At 44.8% G+C, this 22533-nt stretch overlaps 2 protein-coding genes across 3 annotated transcripts in view; both read right to left on the minus strand.

Annotated features, from left to right (window-relative positions):
• The window catches only part of mRpL28 (mitochondrial ribosomal protein L28), a 188531-nt gene extending 166141 nt beyond the window's left edge, over positions 1-22390 (minus strand). Inside the window, exon 1 of the mRNA XM_069339455.1 lies at positions 22349-22390. Coding sequence (XP_069195556.1) covers positions 22349-22375 — 27 coding nt within the window. The 5' untranslated portion in view covers positions 22376-22390. The remainder of the gene's footprint in view (positions 1-22348) is intronic.
• The window catches only part of LOC138350010 (uncharacterized), a 60659-nt gene that overhangs the window by 32447 nt on the left and 5679 nt on the right, over positions 1-22533 (minus strand). The gene's annotated exons all lie outside the window — the stretch shown is intronic.

The following is a 22533-nucleotide window of genomic DNA, read 5'->3' on the forward strand; positions in this document are numbered from 1 at the left end:
GTCATCTCTGGTACTAGTCTTGCTCCAAACTTTTGTGCCTATTCAGTTTTGGTATCTTCCTAGGAGTGGGTTCCTGGCCGGTGCTGCGTATCCCAGTACTAGTTTAACAAAGTCTGTTTAAATTGCCGTGATAGAGTCGTGATTCAGGTTATAAAACGAGGTTCTAATGCTTAGAAGCGTCGCATATGCTGCCGATGCTACGCTGTTAATGTGTGTGCTTCTGGTGTGCTCGTTCGAGTCCTGTAGTTGGTTTCCCCTAATGGTGTGTGTATGACCTCCTGGGCTTCCCCCCCCCCTCTCTCTCTCTTTCCCGTTTTCATTACATTACACTTGCTAGGATTGAATTCCAGCAACCATTTGCTAGCCTACTCGTGGAGTAGTTTGTGATAGGTAAATTGTATTTTTATTGTATTTGTATACAATAAATTGGCAGCCCAGAAATATGCAATCTGCCCCTCCTTCTCTGTCTTACCTTATTTCCGTTACCTTATCTTGAGGTTATCTTGAGGTTATCTTGAGATGATTTCGGGGCTTTTAGTGTCCCCGCGGCCCGGTCCTCGACCAGGCCTCCACCCCCAGGAAGCAGCCCGTGACAGCTGACTAACACCCAGGTACCTATTTTACTGCTAGGTAACAGGGGCATTTAGGGTGAAAGAAACTTTGCCCATTTGTTTCTGCCTCGTGCGGGAATCGAACCCGCGCCACATAATTACGAATCCTGCGCGCTATCCACCAGGCTACGAGACCCCCTTATCATATAACTCCAGGAGGTTCGTCGGGAATGCATTCCCTGCTCTGAAGCCGTGTTGTAGCTGACTTACAACCCCAATTCCTTCTAGGTGTGCGTCTTGCCCTTATAATGCTTTCAGGTACTTTCCAAGGGATTGTGAGTCACTGGTCTGTAGTTAAGTGATACTTCTCTATCTCATTTTCTACATAGCCTTCCCGGTTTGGTGCCTTCTTTTGATAAGTACTTACTTACTTTATCTCGCAGGCGATGAGTCACAATAACGTGGCTAAAGTAGGTTGACCAGACCACACACTAGGAGGTGAAGGGACGACGACGTTTCGGTCCGTCCTGGACCATTCTCAAGTCGATTGTGAAACGTCGTCGTCCCTTCACCTTTTAGTGTGTAGTCTGGTCAACATACTTTATCTCATTTTTTTGCAGATTGGCACTACATTTGCCTTCTTCCAGCAGATGGGCAATTCCGCCCCCCCCCTTCCGTAAGGGACTCATTGTGTGTGTACTCACCGTGTTGTGCTTGCGGGGGTTGAACTCTGGCTCTTTGGTCCCGCCTCTCAACTGTCAATCAACTGGTGTACAGATTCCTGAGCCTACTGGGCTCCATCATATCTACATTTGAAACTGTGTATGGAGTCAGCCTCCACCACATAATTTCCTAGTACATTCCATTTTCCTAATGCATTCCATTCCAGTGTGTGTGTGTGTGTGTGTGTGTGTGTGTGTGTGTGTGTGTGTGTGTGTGTGTGTGTGTGTGTGTGTGTGTGTGTGTGTGTGTGTGTGTGTGTGTGTGTGTGTGTGTGAAGGGTGCTGGTACCTATATGCACGCATAGCAGAGTAGTATCACCAAAAATTAATGGACCTCTGAGTATAACGATATAGCAGCTATCCCAAATTAATGGATTTACAAGATGTACAATGGGTTGCCAAAATTAATGGTTCCCCTTAGAGCACAGGCCACTATAACAATCAGGTTATAAATAGGGTGTTTAAAATATAACATGAGGAGAGAACTAGTGAATGAATGAGATTGGGTGGTTATAAAACAGGAGCTGCCTCGTATGGGCCAATAGGCCTTCTGTAGTTACCTTTGTTCTTATGTTCTTGTTCACTCAACAGTGATAGACACAAGACACAACAGTGATAGCCTCAAGACACAACAGTGATAGCCCCTCAAGACACAACAGTGATAGCCCCTCAAGACACAACAGTGATAGCCCCTCAAGACACAACAGTGATAGCCCCCAAGACACAACAGTGATATCCCCCAAGACACAACAGTGATAGCCCCCAAGACACAACAGTGATAGCCCCTCAAGACACAACAGTGATAGCCCCCAAGACACAACAGTGATAGCCCCCAAGACACAACAGTGATAGCCCCTCAAGACACAACAGTGATAGCCCCCAAGACACAACAGTGATATCCCCCAAGACACAACAGTGATAGCCCCCAAGACACAACAGTGATAGCCCCTCAAGACACAACAGTGATAGCCCCCAAGACACAACAGTGATAGCCCCCAAGACACAACAGTGATAGCCCCTCAAGACACAACAGTGATAGCCCCTCAAGACACAACAGTGATAGCCCCTCAAGACACAACAGTGATAGCCCCCAAGACACAACAGTGATAGCCCCTCAAGACACAACAGTGATAGCCCCCAAGACACAACAGTGATAGCCCCTCAAGACACAACAGTGATAGCCCCAAGACACAACAGTAATAGCCCTCAAGACACAACAGTGATAGCCCCTCAAGACACAACAGAGATAGCCCCCCAAGACACAACAGTGATAGCCCCCAAGACACAACAGTGATAGCCCCTCAAGACACAACAGTGATAGCCCCCAAGACACAACAGTGATAGCCCCTCAAGACACAACAGTGATAGCCCCTCAAGACACAACAGTGATAGCCCCTCAAGACACAACAGTGATAGCCCCCAAGACACAACAGTGATAGCCCCTCAAGACACAACAGTGATAGCCCCCAAGACACAACAGTGATAGCCCCTCAAGACACAACAGTGATAGCCCCCAAGACACAACAGTAATAGCCCTCAAGACACAACAGTGATAGCCCCTCAAGACACAACAGAGATAGCCCCCCAAGACACAACAGTGATAGCCCCCAAGACACAACAGAGATAGCCCCTCAAGACACAACAGAGATAGCCCCCCAAGACACAACAGTGATAGCCCCCAAGACACAACAGTGATAGCCCCCCAAGACACAACAGTGATAGCCCCTCAAGACACAACAGTGATAGCCACCAAGACACAACAGTGATAGCCCCTCAAGACACAACAGTGATAGCCCCCAAGACACAACAGTGATAGCCCCTCAAGACACAACAGTGATAGCCCCCAAGACACAACAGTGATAGCCCCTCAAGACACAACAGTGATAGCCCCCAAGACACAACAGTGATAGCCCCCAAGACACAACAGTGATAGCCCCCCAAGACACAACAGTGATAGCCCCTCAAGACACAACAGTGATAGCCCCCAAGACACAACAGTGATAGCCCCCAAGACACAACAGTGATAGCCCCTCAAGACACAACAGTGATAGCCCCCAAGACACAACAGTGATAGCCCCCAAGACACAACAGTGATAGCCCCTCAAGACACAACAGTGATAGCCCCCAAGACACAACAGTGATAGCCCCCAAGACACAACAGTGATAGCCCCTCAAGACACAACAGTGATAGCCCTCAAGACACAACAGTGATAGCCCCTCAAGACACAACAGTGATAGCCCCTCAAGACACAACAGTGATAGCCCCTCAAGACACAACAGTGATAGCCCCCAAGACACAACAGAGATAGCCCCTCAAGACACAACAGTGATAGCCCCCAAGACACAACAGTGATAGCCCCTCAAGACACAACAGTGATAGCCCCTCAAGACACAACAGAGATAGCCCCCAAGACACAACAGTGATAGCCCCTCAAGACACAACAGTGATAGCCCCCAAGACACAACAGTGATAGCCCCCAAGACACAACAGAGATAGCCCCTCAAGACACAACAGTGATAGCCCCCAAGACACAACAGTGATAGCCCCCAAGACACGATATCTTATTTATACACGACAACATTGGTATTTTTTTGTTTATCTTAAGAAAATTAAATATAAATAATGGCTTGTTTGCTGCGTCTTGAGAGGCATCAACTTCGCCATCTCTCTGGACGGGGTTCGAACCCTCAGGAAACAATGCCATTATAACCAGACTCAATTATGTCATTGGGTCGTTAGTTGATGGTGGTTGGCGTGGGGGTTTTAGGGTGGGTTTGCCCAATGGTTTCAAAGGCAAAATTAGCATTCTTAGTAACGCTCTGGTTTCTTGGAAAGGATGGAGGGGGGTAAGGGGCCTAGGGGGGGTAGGGGGGGGGGGGAGGTTGGAGTGTCCATCACCCCACCACAAGCTGATGGATCAGTTGTATCTAACGGTTATGTGCTGACGTTATTGGTGAGATCAGCAGTGAGAAGCTTTTCTCTCTCTCTCTCTCTCTCTCTCTCTCTCTCTCTCTCTCTCTCTCTCTCTCTCTCTCTCTCTCTCTCTCTCTCTCTCTCTCTCTCTCTCTCTCTCTCTCTCTCTCTCTCTCTCTCTCTCTCTCTCCTTCCTCTTCCCCCTCTTGTTCTGTACTATAGGAGAACAGTTCCCATAGTGTTTCTTTGATGACTCGTGACGCCATAATCAACACCTGCCCTCCCGACTCATCGCTATTCACGAGCTAGACCCATTGATGAACACGTCCATGAGTTTTTTTGATGACTTTTGGACCAGAGGGAAGGTACCCACGTGATCTGTCAGCCCGCGCCGCCTGTCATGAACAAGTCACGTCTTGTTCATACTCATATCTCAACTTGAACAAAACACGAGACCGTTTTCGTTCGTTTTCAACTGGAGTTGTGGGGCGAGGGGGGGGGGGGGAGGGGGGACTCTCACAATATTAAGGTGTTACGTAGTTATTTTCTTATGGGTTACTCATGCCCGTGCCATCTTTTGGGTGACTTAAATCTTCATCAATCAATCAATCGTGACATTTTTGGTACTCTTGAAAATCAATCGTGTTATTTTTGGTACTCTTGAAGATATCACGTTGTTGAGGAAAGTTAGAAATAAAACGAGAAAGACTTTGCGTTCTAGTGTTCCTTTAACCCATAACTTGGTAGAAGGTATTGACGTAGAAGAAGCGGTTCACTTGAGACAGTTAAGCAAGTCCCAGCTGTGTCTGGGTACAAGTGACAGGATGAACAACCCAGCGGGTTTTCTTCCTATTGGGGAATGAGTCTATACCCTCTGGGAGATCATTTACGTATATCAGAAACAGGATAGGTCCGAGTACAGAGCCCTGTGGGACTCCACTGGTGACTGCACCAATCTGAGGTCTCACCCCCTCACTGTAACTCTCTGCTTCCTATTTCTTAGGTACTCCCTTATCCACTGGAGCGCCTTACCAGTTACTCCTGCCCGTTTCTCCAGCTTATGACTCAGCCTCTTATGGGGTACTGTGTCAAAGGCTTTCCGACAGTCCAAAAAATGCAGTCCGCCCATCCTTCTCTTTCTTGCTTAATCTTTGTCACCTGATCGTAGAATTCTATTAAGCCTGTGAGGCAAGATTTACCCTCCCTGAACCCATGTTGATGGGTTGTCACGAAGTCCCTTCTCTCCAGATGTGTTACCAGGTTTTTTCTCACGATCTTCTCCATCACCTTGCATGGTATACAAGTTAAGGACACGGGCCTGTAGTTCAGTGCCTCTTGTCTGTCACCCTATTTGTATATAAGGACTACATAGCCGTCTTCCATATTTCTGGTAGTTCTCCCGTCTCTAGTGACCTACTATACACTATGGAGAGTAGCAAGCAGAGTGCCTCTGCACACTCTTTCAATACCCATGGCGAGATCCCGTCTGGACCAACAGCCTTTCTCATGTCCAGATCCAACAGATGCCAACAGATGTGTGTGTGTGTGTGTGTGTGTGTGTGTGTGTGTGTGTGTGTGTGTGTGTGTGTGTGTGTGTGTGTGTGTGTGTGTGTGTGTGTGTGTGTGTGTGCGCATATACAAATATGCATGTGTTCACTTGTTATATATATATAAATATATATATACCCATTTTAATTAATACCCATTTAATACCCATTGTTGAAAGTTCGTTTTCACCTCATCCACCTCACCCAAATGTAGATATAAACTCGAAGATGTGCAAAGCTCTATTCAGTTTCAGTTGTGTGTTTGTAAACTAAAGTCTTTGAAAATGTAATAAGTTTTACGAAACGCGCTCAAGTGTCGCGTCAGACTAGAAATAAAAATGAATTTTGGAGAATTGATCTTTGAATTACCATCAACAGTGAAAAGAAACGTAAGAAAGATAGAGAAAATTCGTGTTAGAATTATTAATCTTACTTTTTCGGTCATATTTAATAATATATGTCTACAGGAAAGCCTGCTACCAATATATATATATATATATATATATATATATATATATATATATATATATATATATATATATATATATATATATATATATATATATATATATATATATATATATATATATATATATATAATGTGTGTGTGTGTTCACCTGTATGCGTATGAACGTTCACGAGTGATCGTATCCTTCATGTTCACGAAAATATTTGCGTTTGATTTAAAGTTCATGAACATATTGAACATTAGAATTATTACGGGTTCTTGATTACAAGAGATTACAGAACTAGCGGACACACAACTATACCTTGCAACACATCGCAAAAGCAAAAGCCAAAACGCAAAATGCTAATTTTGCAAGATGTGTGTGTGTGTGTGTGTGTGTGTGTGTGTGTGTGTGTGTGTGTGTGTGTGTGTGTGTGTGTGTGTGTGTGTGCAACGTGAAGACTGCACTTCTACGCACCTGCAAAACCGTAGTAACATTAACAGTTTCGTTGGAGCTGCTAGAACACTTTCGTGAGGTTCCGTCACAGTTTCGTGTAGTTTCGTGTGACACTAGCCTAGAATGTCGTGAGATACTTGTGCTAAGGTCCGCTCCTGGCGACACACAGCCCCTGACCTGATTCGTTGAGACAGACCCGTATAGTGACCTTCCCGTTCGGACCATCAATCACGAAAACGTCGCCTGACAGACACGGAAATTAGCGCCTGACGCCAGCTTCAGAATTGCCAATATCTTCGTTGTGAGAGCTGATGCGTAGTGCGTGTCCGTGGCCAGGTGAGGGCGTGTTCGTGACCTTCCGAGTGCGTGTCCGTGACCAGGTGAGTGCGTAGTTCTGGTTCCCCCTCCCCCCCTCACTCCCAGGTGCGTAGTGCGTGCTAAACTTGATGCGTATTACGTGTCAAGATTGATGCGGAGGGTATGCCTAAGATGGAGCATAGTGCGTGTCTAAGATGGAGCATGTATAGTGCATGCTCCATCTTGGAGCATGCGTGTGTCTGTTTGAACATCAGTGTGAACCCCTCCCCCCCCCCTGGACACCGAAAGTGAATCACACTATACGCTGTAGCGAAGCTGAAGTACCAACTGTCACATTCACCACTTGCATCAACAGCTGTCACTTTCACTAATAAATTAGTATTGTATCGTCAGCTGTCGTAAAGGATAAATTAAATGGGATGAAGTGTAGTTGTCGTGCCTCTAGAATGTGCAACAAAGCCCCCATATGATGAGTCTATTGCACACTCATCATCAGCTTGAGGTATATACCAGCGACTCGTAGAGACGTGGAAGAAAATGCAGAATAGAACCAGTGAAGAGCAGAGGTGCCATAGGCACAATCAGAGAACACTGTATAAACATCAGAGGTCCAGTGAAGAGCAGAGGTGCCATGGGCACAATCAGAGAACACTGTATGAACATCAGAGGTCCACGGTTGTTCAACGCCCTTCCAACGAGCATCACAAATATTACTGGAACAACCGTGGACATCTTCAAGAGGAAACTAGATTGTTTCCTTCAAGGAGTGCCGGACCAACCGGGCTGTGGTGGGTATGAGGGCCTGCGGGCCGCTCCAAGCAACAGCCTGGTGGATCAAACTCTCACAAGTCAAGCCTGGCCTCGGGCCGGGCTTGGAGAGTAGAAGAACTCCCAGAACCCCATCAACCAGGTATCAACCAGGTGCGCCATGCCAATGAGGTCACAGACTCGGTGACCTGCTACGGTTACAATTGAGCCTGTTGACCAGACCACACACACTAGAAGGTGAAGGGACGACGAACGTTTCGGTCCGTCCTGGACCATTCTCAAGTCGATTGTGAATTGAGAATCATTCTCAAGTCCCAAATCGACTTGAGAATGGTCCAAGACGGACCGAAACGTCGTCGTCGTCCCTTCACCTTCTAGTATGTGGTCTGGTCAACATACTTTAGCCACGTTATTTTGACTCATCGCCAGCAATTGAGTCTGGTCCCATAGGTGCACTGGACGCCACCAGTGTGTGGGGGCTCTCTGGAGAGGTAGGAGTGTTTCCTGGGTGCTATGTTAGCCAGATCTAACCTGTATGGGAATGATCGTGGCCCAGGTGTGAGTTAATGTGGCATTATCATGGCCAGAGAGGGCATTATTTCCTCATTACCGTGGCTATGAATGAGTTACTGAGGCATTATAAAGATCATAGTGAAGGTATTGGGGCATATATATATATATATATATATATATATATATATATATATATATATATATATATATATATATATATATATATATATATATATTTATATATATTTGTATCTTATTTCACCTCTTTATTCTCTCTCTCTCTCTCTTTCACCCTTCATACATTTGGCTTTCTCTGCCTCTCCTTCTTTACACGACTCGAAAATGGTCCCAGGAAGGACTGAAACGAAGAACCGAAGGACCTTTTCTATTATTTCGAAACGTGTGAATTTTTTAGGGGGTGTCTATTGTGTCTATTAGGGGGGGGGTGTAGTACCACTCTTGGATGCTTCTAATTAGGGTGTGCGTGCGTACATGCGTGTTTGTGCTTGCGCACGTATACGTACGTGTGCGTGCGTACGCGTGTGTGTTTGCTTGCGTGCGTACATGATCTTGTGCTTGCGTGCGTGCATGCAGTGTAGGTACTTGTGTGTGTGTGTGCGTGCGTGCATAAAGGAAACGCGTACAGAGTTAAACAAGTGGTTGGGTTTACACTGTAAACTCGCACGAATAATTATTCAACACGTTTCACAACTATTTTCTTAACAACAATAATCCCACAAAAACCCTCAGACTTTCACTCAAGTTTCCTTGAGTGAGTTTACGCACGTGAACAAACTCCTTAAGTGAGTTTACACACGTAAATAAACACCTTAAGTGAGTTTACACACATAAACAAACACCTTAAGTGAGTTTACGCACGTGAACAAACTCCTTGAGTGAGTTTACGCACGTGAACAAGCACCTTGAACGAGTTTACACACGTGAACAAACACCTTGAACGAGTTTACACACGTAAACAAATAACTTGAACAGGTTTATATACGTAAACAAATACATTGAACGAGTTTACACACGTGAACAAGCACCATGAACGAGTTTACACACGTGAACAAGCACCTTAAACGAGTTTACACACGTAAACAAATACCTTGAACGAATTTACACACGTAAACAAATACCTTGAACGAGTTTACACACGTGAACAAGCACCTTGAACGAGTTTACACACGTGAACAAGCACCTTAAGCGAGTTTACACACGTGAACAAACACCTTGAACGTGTTTACACACGTGAACAAACACCTTTATCGAGTTTACACACGTGAACAAACACCTTTATCGAGTTTACACACGTGAACAAACACCTTGAACGAGTTTACACACGTGAACAAACTCCTTGAACGACTCCAATATTAATCACCTTCACGTGAACAAACTCTCTAATACTAATCACCTTCAAGACCAAAAAATTCGACTGCATATTATTAACAAACTATTGCATATCTTATTCAGTAGTCAAGATTACCATAAGAACAAACCAGCTCCAAGTCACAATTTAACGACGCCTTGAAGTCTGCGAGGAAAATAAACAGGGACGAACACCTGTAATGGATTTCTTAATTTGGGCGAGAGTGGTGCCAAGGTGGAGAGACGCCTGACTCCTCAGGACGGCGTCACTCTCTTAAGGAGGAGTCAATATACACCATGCGTGTCCAGTCTGACCCCTTCCTGGCGCCACTGTGGATCACCAAGGTCCCCCAGGTGGAGACTGGTCTCTCCTGGCGCCACTGTGGATCACCAAGATTCCCCAGGTGGAGTCTGGTCCCTCCTGGCGCCACTGTGGATCACTAAGGTCCCCCAGGTGGAGTCTGGTCCCTCCTGGCGCCACTGTGGATCACTAAGGTCCCCCAGGTGGAGACTGGTCTCTCCTGGCGCCACTGTGGATCACCAAGATTCCCCAGGTGGAGACTGGTCTCTCCTGGCGCCACTGTGGATCACTAAGGTCCCCCAGGTGGAGACTGGTCTCTCCTGGCGCCACTGTGGATCACTAAGGTCCCCCAGGTGGAGACTGGTCTCTCCTGGCGCCACTGTGGATCACTAAGGTCCCCCAGGTGGAGTCTGGTCCCTCCTGGCACCACTGTGGATCACTAAGGTCCCCCAGGTGGAGTCTGGTCTCTCCCGGCGCCACTGTGGATCACTAAGGTCCCCCAGGTGGAGTCTGGTCCCTCCTGGCGCCACTGTGGATCACCAAGGTCCCCCAGGTGGACCAGACTCCACCTGGGGGAACACGGAGTCTGGTCTTAATGACAGATCCGGTTCCAAGGACCTCGGGGCGTAATACGCTTCGTGTTTACCCAATAAGGAAGACAATAGTCAAGGCCCCTCGGCGTAATAGAGATTCTGTCGTGAACAAATTCGTGATATAAATAATCTTGGATATTAGTTGGGTCTATTCACGGGAGGGTGAGATGGAGAAGAGGGGGGGGGGGGGGGGGGGAGGGGGAGGGTCGATGACTTACCATGAATAAGCTATTAATGAGAATAATTCTTAGCTTATTGCATGAATGATCTTGGAAAAAAAGACTATAATCAGACTGACTATAGTGAAAATAACAGTTCATTCTCTATACATAAATATATTGTAAGGTGACAAAAAAGAAACAAAAAAGTTAAATTTTAAAGAGACTCGACCAGCCAGTTTTCGCCGATTTAGTCGAGGTCGTCACGGGCTCCGACCTGAGAACAATGGGGGGGGGGGGGCAATGTTGGTCACCTACCCGTCATCAATCAATGTACAAAGTTGGGTGAAGCTAGCCCCCCTAGCTTCTGGCCTCCAGCCTCAGACAGATATGTACAGACTACCAAACTCAGACATTTTCCCATATCCCGATAAATCTCGATAACGTCTGACCATGATGATTTCACCCTATGCCCCCTGTTACCTAGCAGTAAAATAGGTACCTGGGTGTTAGTCAGCTGTCACGGGCTGCTTCCTGAGGGGTGGAGGCCTGGTCGAGGACCGGGCCGCGGGGACACTAAAGCCCCGAAATCATCTCAAGATAACCTCAAGAAGAAGATCATCACTCCAATAGTCCCACCCGCTGGTACGAGGCCATCAGCCACTGAGCTGCGAGAGACGCTCTCAGAGCTGCCGTCGGCGACCACAGCAATAAGTCGACCAATTCCGTTGGATACTTAAGGCTGAAAACCCCCTTCAAGAGTTCATTAGTCGGATACCTACGCCCCCGTACAGACAGGCTAAGCGACTCACCTCTGCTAACTCCATATATGTTACATTATATATATATATATATATATATATATATATATATATATATATATATATATACATATATATATATATATATATATATATATATATATATATATATATATATATATATATATATATAATCAGTAAAACTCCTGAAAAGACTGCCAGGAGCTATGAAACTATCGACTTGAGAATGGTCCAGGACGGACCGAAACGTTGTCGTCCCTTCACCTTCTAGTGTGTGGTCTGGTCAACATACTTCAGCCACGTTATTGTGACTCATCGCCTGCAAACTACTGACAAGTCCATTACCCTGACCACATGACCATCAGACTATTCAAAAGTACTGGAATTGTCGAGACTTTAATAGCCTCAACTTTAAATGTATCAACCCTCTATGTTGATACATTTAATACCTTATCATTATCCCTCAATGTAATGCCAATCATCCATATGTTACCTTTCCACGTCACCATAAGATGATATAACCAGGTGCTAAGCGCGGTAGAATTTGTCTTTGAAAATGTGAGGAGTGACCTTACGAAACGCATCACTAGTCGTCAGACTCAATAAAAAGTAAAAATGAACTTTTGGAGAGTTAATTTGTCAACTTCGTGCTTCAGTTGTGGGGTTCCCACTTGCTCACATTGTCTTCTACCACGACTTGTTTATTGCAATTGTTTAATTTTATTTATATCTTGTTACAAAAAAGGGTTACAGATTTGTTTACGTACAAGGGACAAAGTTGTCTAGTTGCTAGGCATAAATTGGTGGCACTCTTACCTCAGGTGCCGAGTGTTCCAGAAGCAATGGGGACAAAATGGTACTCACCTAGTTGTGTTTGCGGGGGTTGAGCTTTGGCTCTTTGGTACCGCCTCTAACTGGAAAAAGGTGGTGGTGATTAAGATCTCTGTACTTACGGGACTTGGCTGATTTCTTGTGTGTGGAAGCACCACACACCGAATGTACAACACTGAAGTCAATGCAGGTGTTAGCCAGGGTTGATACACACATGTAGTCCCAAAACAACTGCCTGCCATTTTTCCAGGGATTCACTGTGATCCCGCCTGGGCGACCAATATCAACATCAAAGTTACGGGGCTCTCTCTCAACTGGACATCCAGCTGTGGCGAGGCTCCTCTTAATGATGACGTTAACTCCCCTGTGCCTCGAGTGCCATTCCCCTGTCAATCCTGGTTCAGAGGTGATCATCATACTGCAGATCTGACGATTTCTAACCTCGGCTTTCACTCTCCGCTTTGCCTATCTGATGCCGTATCGTAAAGGCTTGGCTTCTTGCTGCTAGGTCACTTGTTCTAATATTAGTATATATTGGTAGCAGGCTTTCCCGTAGGCATATATTATTGACCGTGACCGTAAGCGTGAGATTAATGATTCTAGCACGAATCTTCTCTATTTTCCTTTGCATTTTTCGTCACTTCAAAAGGAAGTTGAAGACACGGTTTCCCCTTAAACAGAACCACGTTTTCCCTCTGAGCAACATTCCCCCCGCAAAAAACAACGCCACTTTTCCTCTTACACAGTCACTTTTCCCCTCAAACAAAGCTACTCTCCCCTCTCAAACATTTTTCGTCACTTCAAAAGGAAGTTGAAGACACGGTTTCCCCTTAAACAGAACCACGTTTTCCCTCTGAGCAACATTCCCCCCTCAAAAAACAACGCCACTTTTCCTCTTACACAGTCACTTTTCCCCTCAAACAAAGCTACTCTCCCCTCTCAAACAGAGGCACTTTTCCTCTCAAAAAAGAACCACTTTTCTTTGATGCGTCGCTATATCTAAAGTAGCGATATTCTTCAAGTAACAATATTTTTCATCATGTAGCGATATTCTTCAAGTAACAATATTTTTCATCATGTAGCGATATTCTTCAAGTAACAATATTTTTCATCATGTAGCGATATTCTTCAAGTAACAATATTTTTCATCATGTAGCGATATTCTTCAAGTAACAATATTTTTCATCATGTAGCGATATTCTTCCTAAAGTAGCCAAATTCCTCTTAAAGAGACAATATTATTCGACAATTAGCGATATTTTCTCCTCAGGTGACGACATTCTTACTTCAGTATTAATATTCTTTGTTTTTTTCCTTGCGTTATGTTCTTCAGTTGCGTTACTTTGTCAAGCAGCTTAATTGTCTGCTTTTGAGAGCTTGAAGCTGTATGTGCAGCTCGTACGCACTTAAGGGTTGTAACGAGACGAACTTGAGGAATGTAAGGGGTTGTCACCACTTAAGGGGTTATTAGGTATGCTAGGCGACGAGTTTTGTGGTAATTGTCCTTATTGTCTGTGTGTGTGTGTGTGTGTGTGTGTGGGTAACACACACACACACACACACACACACACACACACACACACACACACATACACACAAGGGAATTGATAGGGTAGATAAAGACAGTCTATTTAACACAAGGGGCACACGCACAAGGGGACACAGGTGGAAACTGAGTGCCCAAATGAGCCACAGAGATATTAGAAAGAACTTTTTTAGTGTCAGAGTGGTTGACAAATGGAATGCATTAGGAAGTGATGTGGTGGAGGCTGACTCCATACACAGTTTCAAGTGTAGATATGACAGAGCCCGATAGGCTCAGGAATCTGTACACCTGTTGATTGACGGTTGAGAGGCGGGACCAAAGAGCCAGAGCTCAACCCCCGCAAACACAACTAGGTGAGTACACACACACACACACACACACACACACACACACACACACACACACACACACACACACACACACACACACACATTCCTTTCCACACAAGTGGAAAGGAATTACAGAACTCTAATAAAGACGAGACCCCGGGGTGGTTTTGGATAGTAAACTGTCGCCAGAGGAACACATAAAGAACATTGTGAGAGGAGCGTATGCGTCGCTTTCCAACGCTTTTAATTATATGGATGGCGGAATACTAAATAAACTGTTCATGAACAAATCCACAAGGGACGTAACTAGGGTTATGTTAATTGAAATTTTCACACAACTTTCCATTCGTATCCGAGCGGGTTTTTATGTGCATACTATATAGATGTCACGTCTGTGACGGGGAAAAAAACATGTTTTTTCTGAATGTGTTTTTCATCTTATCTTGAGGTTATCTTGAGATGATTTCGGGGCTTTAGTGTCCCCGCGGCCCCGATCCTCGACCAGGCCTCCAACCCCAGGAAACAGCCCGTGACAGCTGACTAACACCCAGGTACCAATTTTACTGCTAGGTAACAGGAGCATAGGGTTTCACGTGAGGGAAACCTACGAAACCTCTTTACCGATTGCTTTGAAATTTTGACACAACGTTGCATTCGAATAGGCGCGAGTTTTTATATACCTACTATATACAGGCCTCACCTGGTGGGGAGTGGGGAGAATGAGGGGACGGGGGAGTGGAGAATGGTGGGGGGAGGACGATGGGACGTGGTAGGGAAGAATGGTGGGGAGGACGAGGGGACGGGGGAGTGGAGAATGGTGGGGGGAGGACGATGGGACGTGGTAGGGAAGAATGGTAAGGAGGACGAGGGGACGGGGGAGTAGGGAATTGTTAGGAGGACGGGGGAATAGTAGGGAGGACGAGGGGATACTGATAGGGGAAATGGAGGGGGATGACTTTGGGGAAGACAGGGGAAGAGTGCTGTGGCTCAGCAACGCACACGCATTGCTGAGCCACAGCAACGCGTGGCCGGGTACAGCTAGTAATAATAATAATAAATAATAATATTATTATTATTATTATTATTTTTATTATTATTGCTTTGCAACAAATCTCTACATAAACAACGTAGTTCCGACTTGCAAACTTCAAAGTAAATTATAAGAAGTGAGGGGTAAATTTTTTTTTTATATATATATAAAAATAATGAGTTCTTTCATCTCACTCCCACGCACATACCTGTACACTTACACACATACCTGTACACTTACACACATACCTGTACACTTACACACATACCTGTACACTTACACACATACCTGTACACTTACACACATACCTGTACACTTACACACATACCTGTACACTTACACACATACCTGTACACTTACACACATACCTGTACACTTACACACATACCTGTACACTTACACACATACCTGTACACTTACGCACATACCTGTACACTTACACACATACCTGTACACTTACACACATACCTGTACACTTACGCACATACCTGTACACTTACACACATACCTGTACACTTACACACATACCTGTATAACCTGCAGTCATGCATGCGAGTGTATATATATATATATATATATATATATATATATATATATATATATATATATATATATATATATATATATATATATATATATATATATATATATATAATATACACACAAAAGGTCAGTCACATAGTTTACACTCACTTATACAGTCAAGCAATCACATATCCGATCATACAAGCACAAGTTCGTTAAATACACGACATCCTGCCAATCACAAGCACCAATTCAACACAAACACACACATTGGCTACACCAAGCTTAGGTCCACCCATTCTCCCCCCCCCTCCCCGGAACCGCCCCCCCCCCCCCGTCTATTTACCACCTATTATCCATTGACAGGGGGGACAGAGACAAACTATTTACCACGGGTGGGACACGAACAAGGAGACACAGGTGGGACACGAACAAGGAGACACAGGTGGAAACTTAGTATTAAAATGAACCACAGAGATATTAGAAATAATTTGTTTTCAGTGTCTGGGTAGTTTAAACTTGGAATGCATTAGGCAGTGATGTGGTGGAGGCTGACTCCACACACAGTTTCGTGTGTTGATATGATAGAGCCCAGTAGGCTCAGGAATCTGTACATCAGTTGATTGACAGTTGAGAGGCGGGACCGAAGAGCCGAAGCTCAACCCCAGCAGCCACCTTACACCCACGTGCTAGCTACCACTTAAGAGCTACTAACCTTCGGATACTACTTCCCACACCCACCTATTACACCCACATAAGTCCCTGCCTCCTTCCTCGACACTAACCCCAACACCCTCTTACACCCACCTGCACCTCCCCACACATCCCCTTACACCCACCACCACCTACACACCACTACCACCTACACCCACTACCACCTACACACCACTACCACCTACACCCACCACCACCTACACACCACTACCACCTACACCCACCACCACCTACACACCCACCACCACCTACACACCACCACCAGCTACACACCACCACCACCTACACCCACCACCACCTACACCCACCACCACCTACACACCACTACCACCTACACCCACTACCACCTACACACCACTACCACCTACACCCACCACCACCTACACACCACTACCACCTACACCCACCACCACCTACACACCCACCACCACCTACACACCACTACCACCTACACACCACCACCACCTACACACCACCACCACCTACACCCACCACCACCTACACCCACCACCACCTACACCCACCACCACCACCTACACCCACCACCACCTACACCCCACCTACACCTCTGGTCTACACTTCCCATCCACCTCTCACGTTCACGCAAGACTGGCCAAGAACCCCCTCATAAATCCTCTAGTAATGTAGTGCAATTTTGATGTAGTAGCGTGCAAGACTTAAAGACAGTTCAGTGTTCCAGAATACGACACAGATTCGCGAATTATTTCAAGCATACCTTCCCCCCTACCTCCCCCTTCCTCCCCCCCCCCGAATATACAGATATGCTTGGAAAGTGCAAAAAGCTTAATTTTTTATGTTTGCAAATTATGCTTAACAAGCAAACTTTCTGCGGAAAATTTGTGATAAATACAGACCGGCCTGAAATCGGATCATTTTACTTTGACGTCTTAAATAACCACGTGACATTATTCACGTTCCTTAATGGCTCTTCCTACACGTGAAGGAAGAACTTAGAAGAACTTAGCTAGAAGAAACACCACTGCCAACTGATCACGAAATAATCCTTGAGGTTATCTTGAGAGGATTTCGAGGCTTTAGTGTCCCCGCGGCCCGGTCCTCGACCAGGCCTCCACCTCCAGGAAGCAGCCCGTGACAGCTGACTAACACCCAGGTACCTATTTACTGCTAGGTAACAGGGGCATACGGTGAAAGAAACTCTGCCCATTGTTTCTCGCCGGCGCCTGGGATCGAACCCAGGACCACAGGATCACAAGTCCAGCGTGCTGTCCGCTCGGCCGACCTGCTCCCTGCGTTCGTTGCTGACAAGACTGCAAAGCAGGGTTTTGATTTAGACCCATTGCACGGGCATTTAAACTAAAAAAATAAAATAGCGTTTCCAAATAAACAAAGGTATAACTCTTTACGAACGCTGAAAGTCGGGTGAGAGAGAGGGACCACACGAACAGTCTGGGTGTAGGTGGACTGATTTTGGCTATGGTGACGAATGAAACAATAATTTACACATTCCAGCTATCCTGGGTTCCTTTGGCATGTTTGTTATGCATTATTTTGATAACTGGGTTGAGGTGTAGGTGGGTGGACAGGTGAGGTGACCTGTGGCTGGGTGGGGCAAGAGGTGGGGTCGAGGTATGACTGGGTGGGGTGGAGGTGGGTTGAGGTGCTGCTGATGGACAGAAAGTGGGTTCACACAATGCACGAAACGACTGAATAGTATGCGAGGGAGATAATACACAATAAATAGTGTAAGGGCCGCAGAGGAAGTGAGCAGTGCGCGATATACAGCTGTTTCCTTCATCAAATATTTCCTTGAGGCCTATAGCGATGATCTCTATCTACCGCGAGTACGCGGTTCCAATATGGCGAGATGTTGACGACTACCCGCCAAACACACACTGAAATTACGACGTTGCTACAACGTTCGAACAAGCTTTACCACCTCCTAACCGGTTATAACAACCAATATAGCAAGTTGTAACAACGTTCTAACACGTCATAAACACGTTAAGCCAAGATGTAACAACTTTATTACAAGTTGTAACAAGCGGAAAATAGAGACAGTTACGGTTTGTGTTTCCAGGGTATGCCCGCCAAGATGGCCTCCGAGGCCTAGTTCGACTAGCAACGGGATATGTGACTATATTTCGGAACTGCCGTTGCTAGCTGAAAATTGCATATGACCCAAATTATTCAGAATATATTTAGCAAATATATGCAGGCGATGAGTCACAATAACGTGGCTGAAGTATGTTGACCAGACCACACACACTAGAAATTGAAGGGACGACGACGTTTCGGTCCGTCCTGGACCATTCTCAAGTCGATTTGGACACAATCGACTTGAGAATGGTCCAGGACGGACCGAAACGTCGTCGTCCCTTCAATTTCTAGTGTGTGGTCTGGTCAACTTAGCAAATATAAATTACGTTTTAATTACCTTTTTTGATGCTTCAGACTGTGTGATATTTTCACGAGAGATTACATTTAAATGTTAAGAAGGGAGTACAACTTATACAAATTTCAATTGGTGAAAGTTATTTTACTTTTAACTATACAACTTTTCAATTTCAATTCAACTTACACCAGCTGCCAAATAGAGGAAAAAGGAAACTACATTGGATTTTATGCCCCCATGACCTTACTATAGCTACTGCTGCTAGTTCATTTACAGGCTTTTAGAGAGTTTGCTGAAATGATTCTAAATACAAATAAACTACTGTAAATAAGATGAAGAAAGAGTTTATATATATGACATATATCTGAGACTGTTCTCCTTTGACATATAAGAGAACAGTCTCACAGCTGGAGGAAGATGGACTGAGATGCATGACTAAATATCCTGCTACTGTGACAATGTTAAACAGTATGACAATCTCCAACAGTATGACATTATCAAACAGTATGACAATGTCAAACAGTATGACAATCTCCAACAGTATGACATTATCAAACAGTATGACAATGTCCAACAGTATGACATTAACAAACAGTATGACAATGTCAAACAGTATGACAATCTCCAACAGTATGACATTATCAAACAGTATGACAATGTCAAACAGTATGACATTATCAAACAGTATGACAATGTCCAACAGTATGACATTAACAAACAGTATGACAGCCTTTCCCAAAGACATGGATGTTTTTTTGTTTTGGACATCATTCCAAAATAAAACTCATCTTCAGACAACTGAACAAATCCACAAGGGCTGTGACGAGGATTCGAACCTGCGTCCGGGAGCATCCTCATCTTAAGACAATTCTTTGACTCTATCTTCTACATCATAAATGTTCAGGTCTAACCCATGTTCGATGGGTTAAGAGCTATACTGAAACGTTGTAATAAAGTGCATGCTGTCCATCAATGTTTATGAAACAGAGCTGATGAGTGAACTAGAAGGTAATGAATGGAGTCAAAGGTTCCCCACTCATGCTGATGATTGCGAAACTTTTATTAAATTACCTGAACACAAGAATGCAAGATGGTAAGAACTTACGTTTAGAGTTAGAGATGATAGAATTTTTATGGGTGTATTCGAACCTTTGAAATGAAACTACAGGTTTTCGAAAGGCAGAGAGGAAAGAATCTGTCACGCTACTTTCCAGTGCTGAAAAGTAGCGTGACAGCGCTACTTTTCAGCACTGGAAAGTGCTGAAAAGTTGTCAAGACCTCCCCACCCCCCCGCAAGACATACCGGAATTTTACACTTACACACACACTGAAAAATAACGCAGCAAGATTTCAATCTTTAGGAATGACTTTCAGAAGAGATATACAGACTTGAAATACACTGAGAAATATTCTTTTCTTTACGAGCCTAGATGTTAATACATTTAATTAATATCCGCGACTATATTACCCCAGAATAAAAAGGGCTGTTTCCTCAAGGATTATGGCCATGTGAACATTTGTCTGTGAACAGCTCTTTTCTGCAATGAACATTAACCAATCTAGCTCTCATCTTAACGAGGTACACCTGAAGGTAATACGCGAGGCTGTTCACAATGGTCCACGACGGACCGAAAGGTCTTCGTTACTTCATCTTGTGATGTGTTGTTCATCAAATCTTCAGCCACGTTATTGGGACTCATCATCTGCAAATCTGACATTAACTATAAAAATGCAAACCGAAGTTAATCTAACCAATCAAAGTCGAACCTAACCTAACTAACCTAACCTCACATAACCTAACCTAACCTAACCGAACCTAACTAACTCAGCATAACCTAATCGAACCTAACCCAGCGTTATCTTAGTTTATAATGTAAACATCTTTTGAGCAGCGTAAAAAGCGCTTAGAAATAGTTGTAAACATTTGTTGATCGTAGATTTGATTTACAGAATTTACTCTAAATTAAAAATATTGGGGGTATCACCTTTGGTGCAATTGTAATGTCCCATATCCTCGGAGAAGAGATTAGTGGGTATTCAGAGAAGACCTCGCTGATTCTCCCTGAACACTTGGAATATTTTCCTCTGCTACAACCCTCTACATATTTTTTTCTAAATAAATATATTTTATTGAACATGTATTTTATTGAACATGTATTTTATGTAAACGTAAGTACTCACCTAGTTGTACTCACCTAGTTGTGTTTGCGGGGGTTGAGCTCTGGCTCTTTGGTCCCGCCTCTCAACCGTCAATCAACAGGTGTACAGATTCTTGAGCCTATCGGGCTCTATCATATCTACACTTGAAACTGTGTATGGAGTCAGCCTCCACCACATCACCCCCTAATGCATTCCATTTGTCAACCACTCTGACACTAAAAAAGTTCTTTCTAATATCTCTGTGGCTCATTTGGGCACTCAGTTTCCACCTGTGTCCCCTTGTGTACTCACCTAGTTGTACTCACCTAGTTGTGTTTGCGGGGGTTGAGCTCTGGCTCTTTGGTCCCGCCTCTCAACCGTCAATCAACAGGTGTACAGATTCCTGAGCCTATCGGGCTCTGTCATATCTACACTTGAAACTGTGTATGGAGTCAGCCTCCACCACATCACCCCCTAATGCATTCCATTTGTCAACCACTCTGACACTAAAAAAGTTCTTTCTAATATCTCTGTGGCTCATTTGGGCATTCAGTTTCCACCTGTGTCCCCTTGTGCGTGTTCCCCTTGTGTGAAATAGACTGTCTTTATCTACCCTATCAATCCCCTTCAGAATCTTGAATGTGGTGATCATGTCCCCCCTAACTCTTCTGTCTTCCAGCGAAGTGAGGTTTAATTCCCGTAGTCTCTCCTCGTAGCTCATACCTCTCAGCTCGGGTACTAGTCTGGTGGCAAACCTTTGAACCTTTTCCAGTTTAATCTTATCCTTAAGATTAAACCTTATCCTTAAAGATTATCCTTAAGAGTGTGTGTGTGTGTGTGTGTGTGTGTGTGTGTGTGTGTGTGTGTGTGTGTGTGTGTGTGTGTGTGTGTGTGTGTGTGTGTGTGTGTGTGTGTGTGCGTACCTAGATGTACTAGGTAAATACACACACCACGCCCGAGCCAACACACACACACACATTGTGTGTGTGTGTGTGTATGTGTATGTGTGTGCGTCTGAATGAGGTAGATATACTTGTGTCGGAGAATTTATGAAGTGAGAGTTTGACGGAAGAGTGTGAGTATGAGAGAGAAAATGAGTCTCAGAGCTCCTCACCCATTCATTGAGTCTCATAACTCACGGTCGCAGCCCGCGACTGCTTCCACAGTTTGATTTAGCCCTCGCAGAAACATTTATGAATGGCCGGTCAAAAAATCGGCCAAATTACAACTGTTTACGAAAGTCAAAAGGCCGGGTTAGAGGGCACAAGTTGTCCGTTCGTCCGGATGAAGGTGTTCCCAGGCCGGTTATGGAGACGTATAGCGTGATAAATAACCTGGCATCGCACACAAGTAGGATTTGTAACTGGTAAATTTTAGGTGGGGACCTGGAGCGTGCTTCGACCCCGTGTAGTGTTGATACACTGTACTTAACGGCACGAGGCTTCATTGAGACACCGCATGAGGGGTATATTCCCCCGTATGATAGGTGGGTGAGGTGGATGTGTGGTGGGTGAGTGGTGGGTGTGTGGTGTGTGGTGGGTGAGGTCTTGCTGAAGGTGCCTGGAGGGCAATATTGTCTGGAAACGGAGGCGAATGTTTATGTAG

This window comes from Procambarus clarkii, chromosome 1 (genome assembly GCF_040958095.1).
Source record: "Procambarus clarkii isolate CNS0578487 chromosome 1, FALCON_Pclarkii_2.0, whole genome shotgun sequence".
In the NCBI taxonomy this organism is placed as follows: Eukaryota; Metazoa; Arthropoda; class Malacostraca; order Decapoda; family Cambaridae; genus Procambarus; species Procambarus clarkii.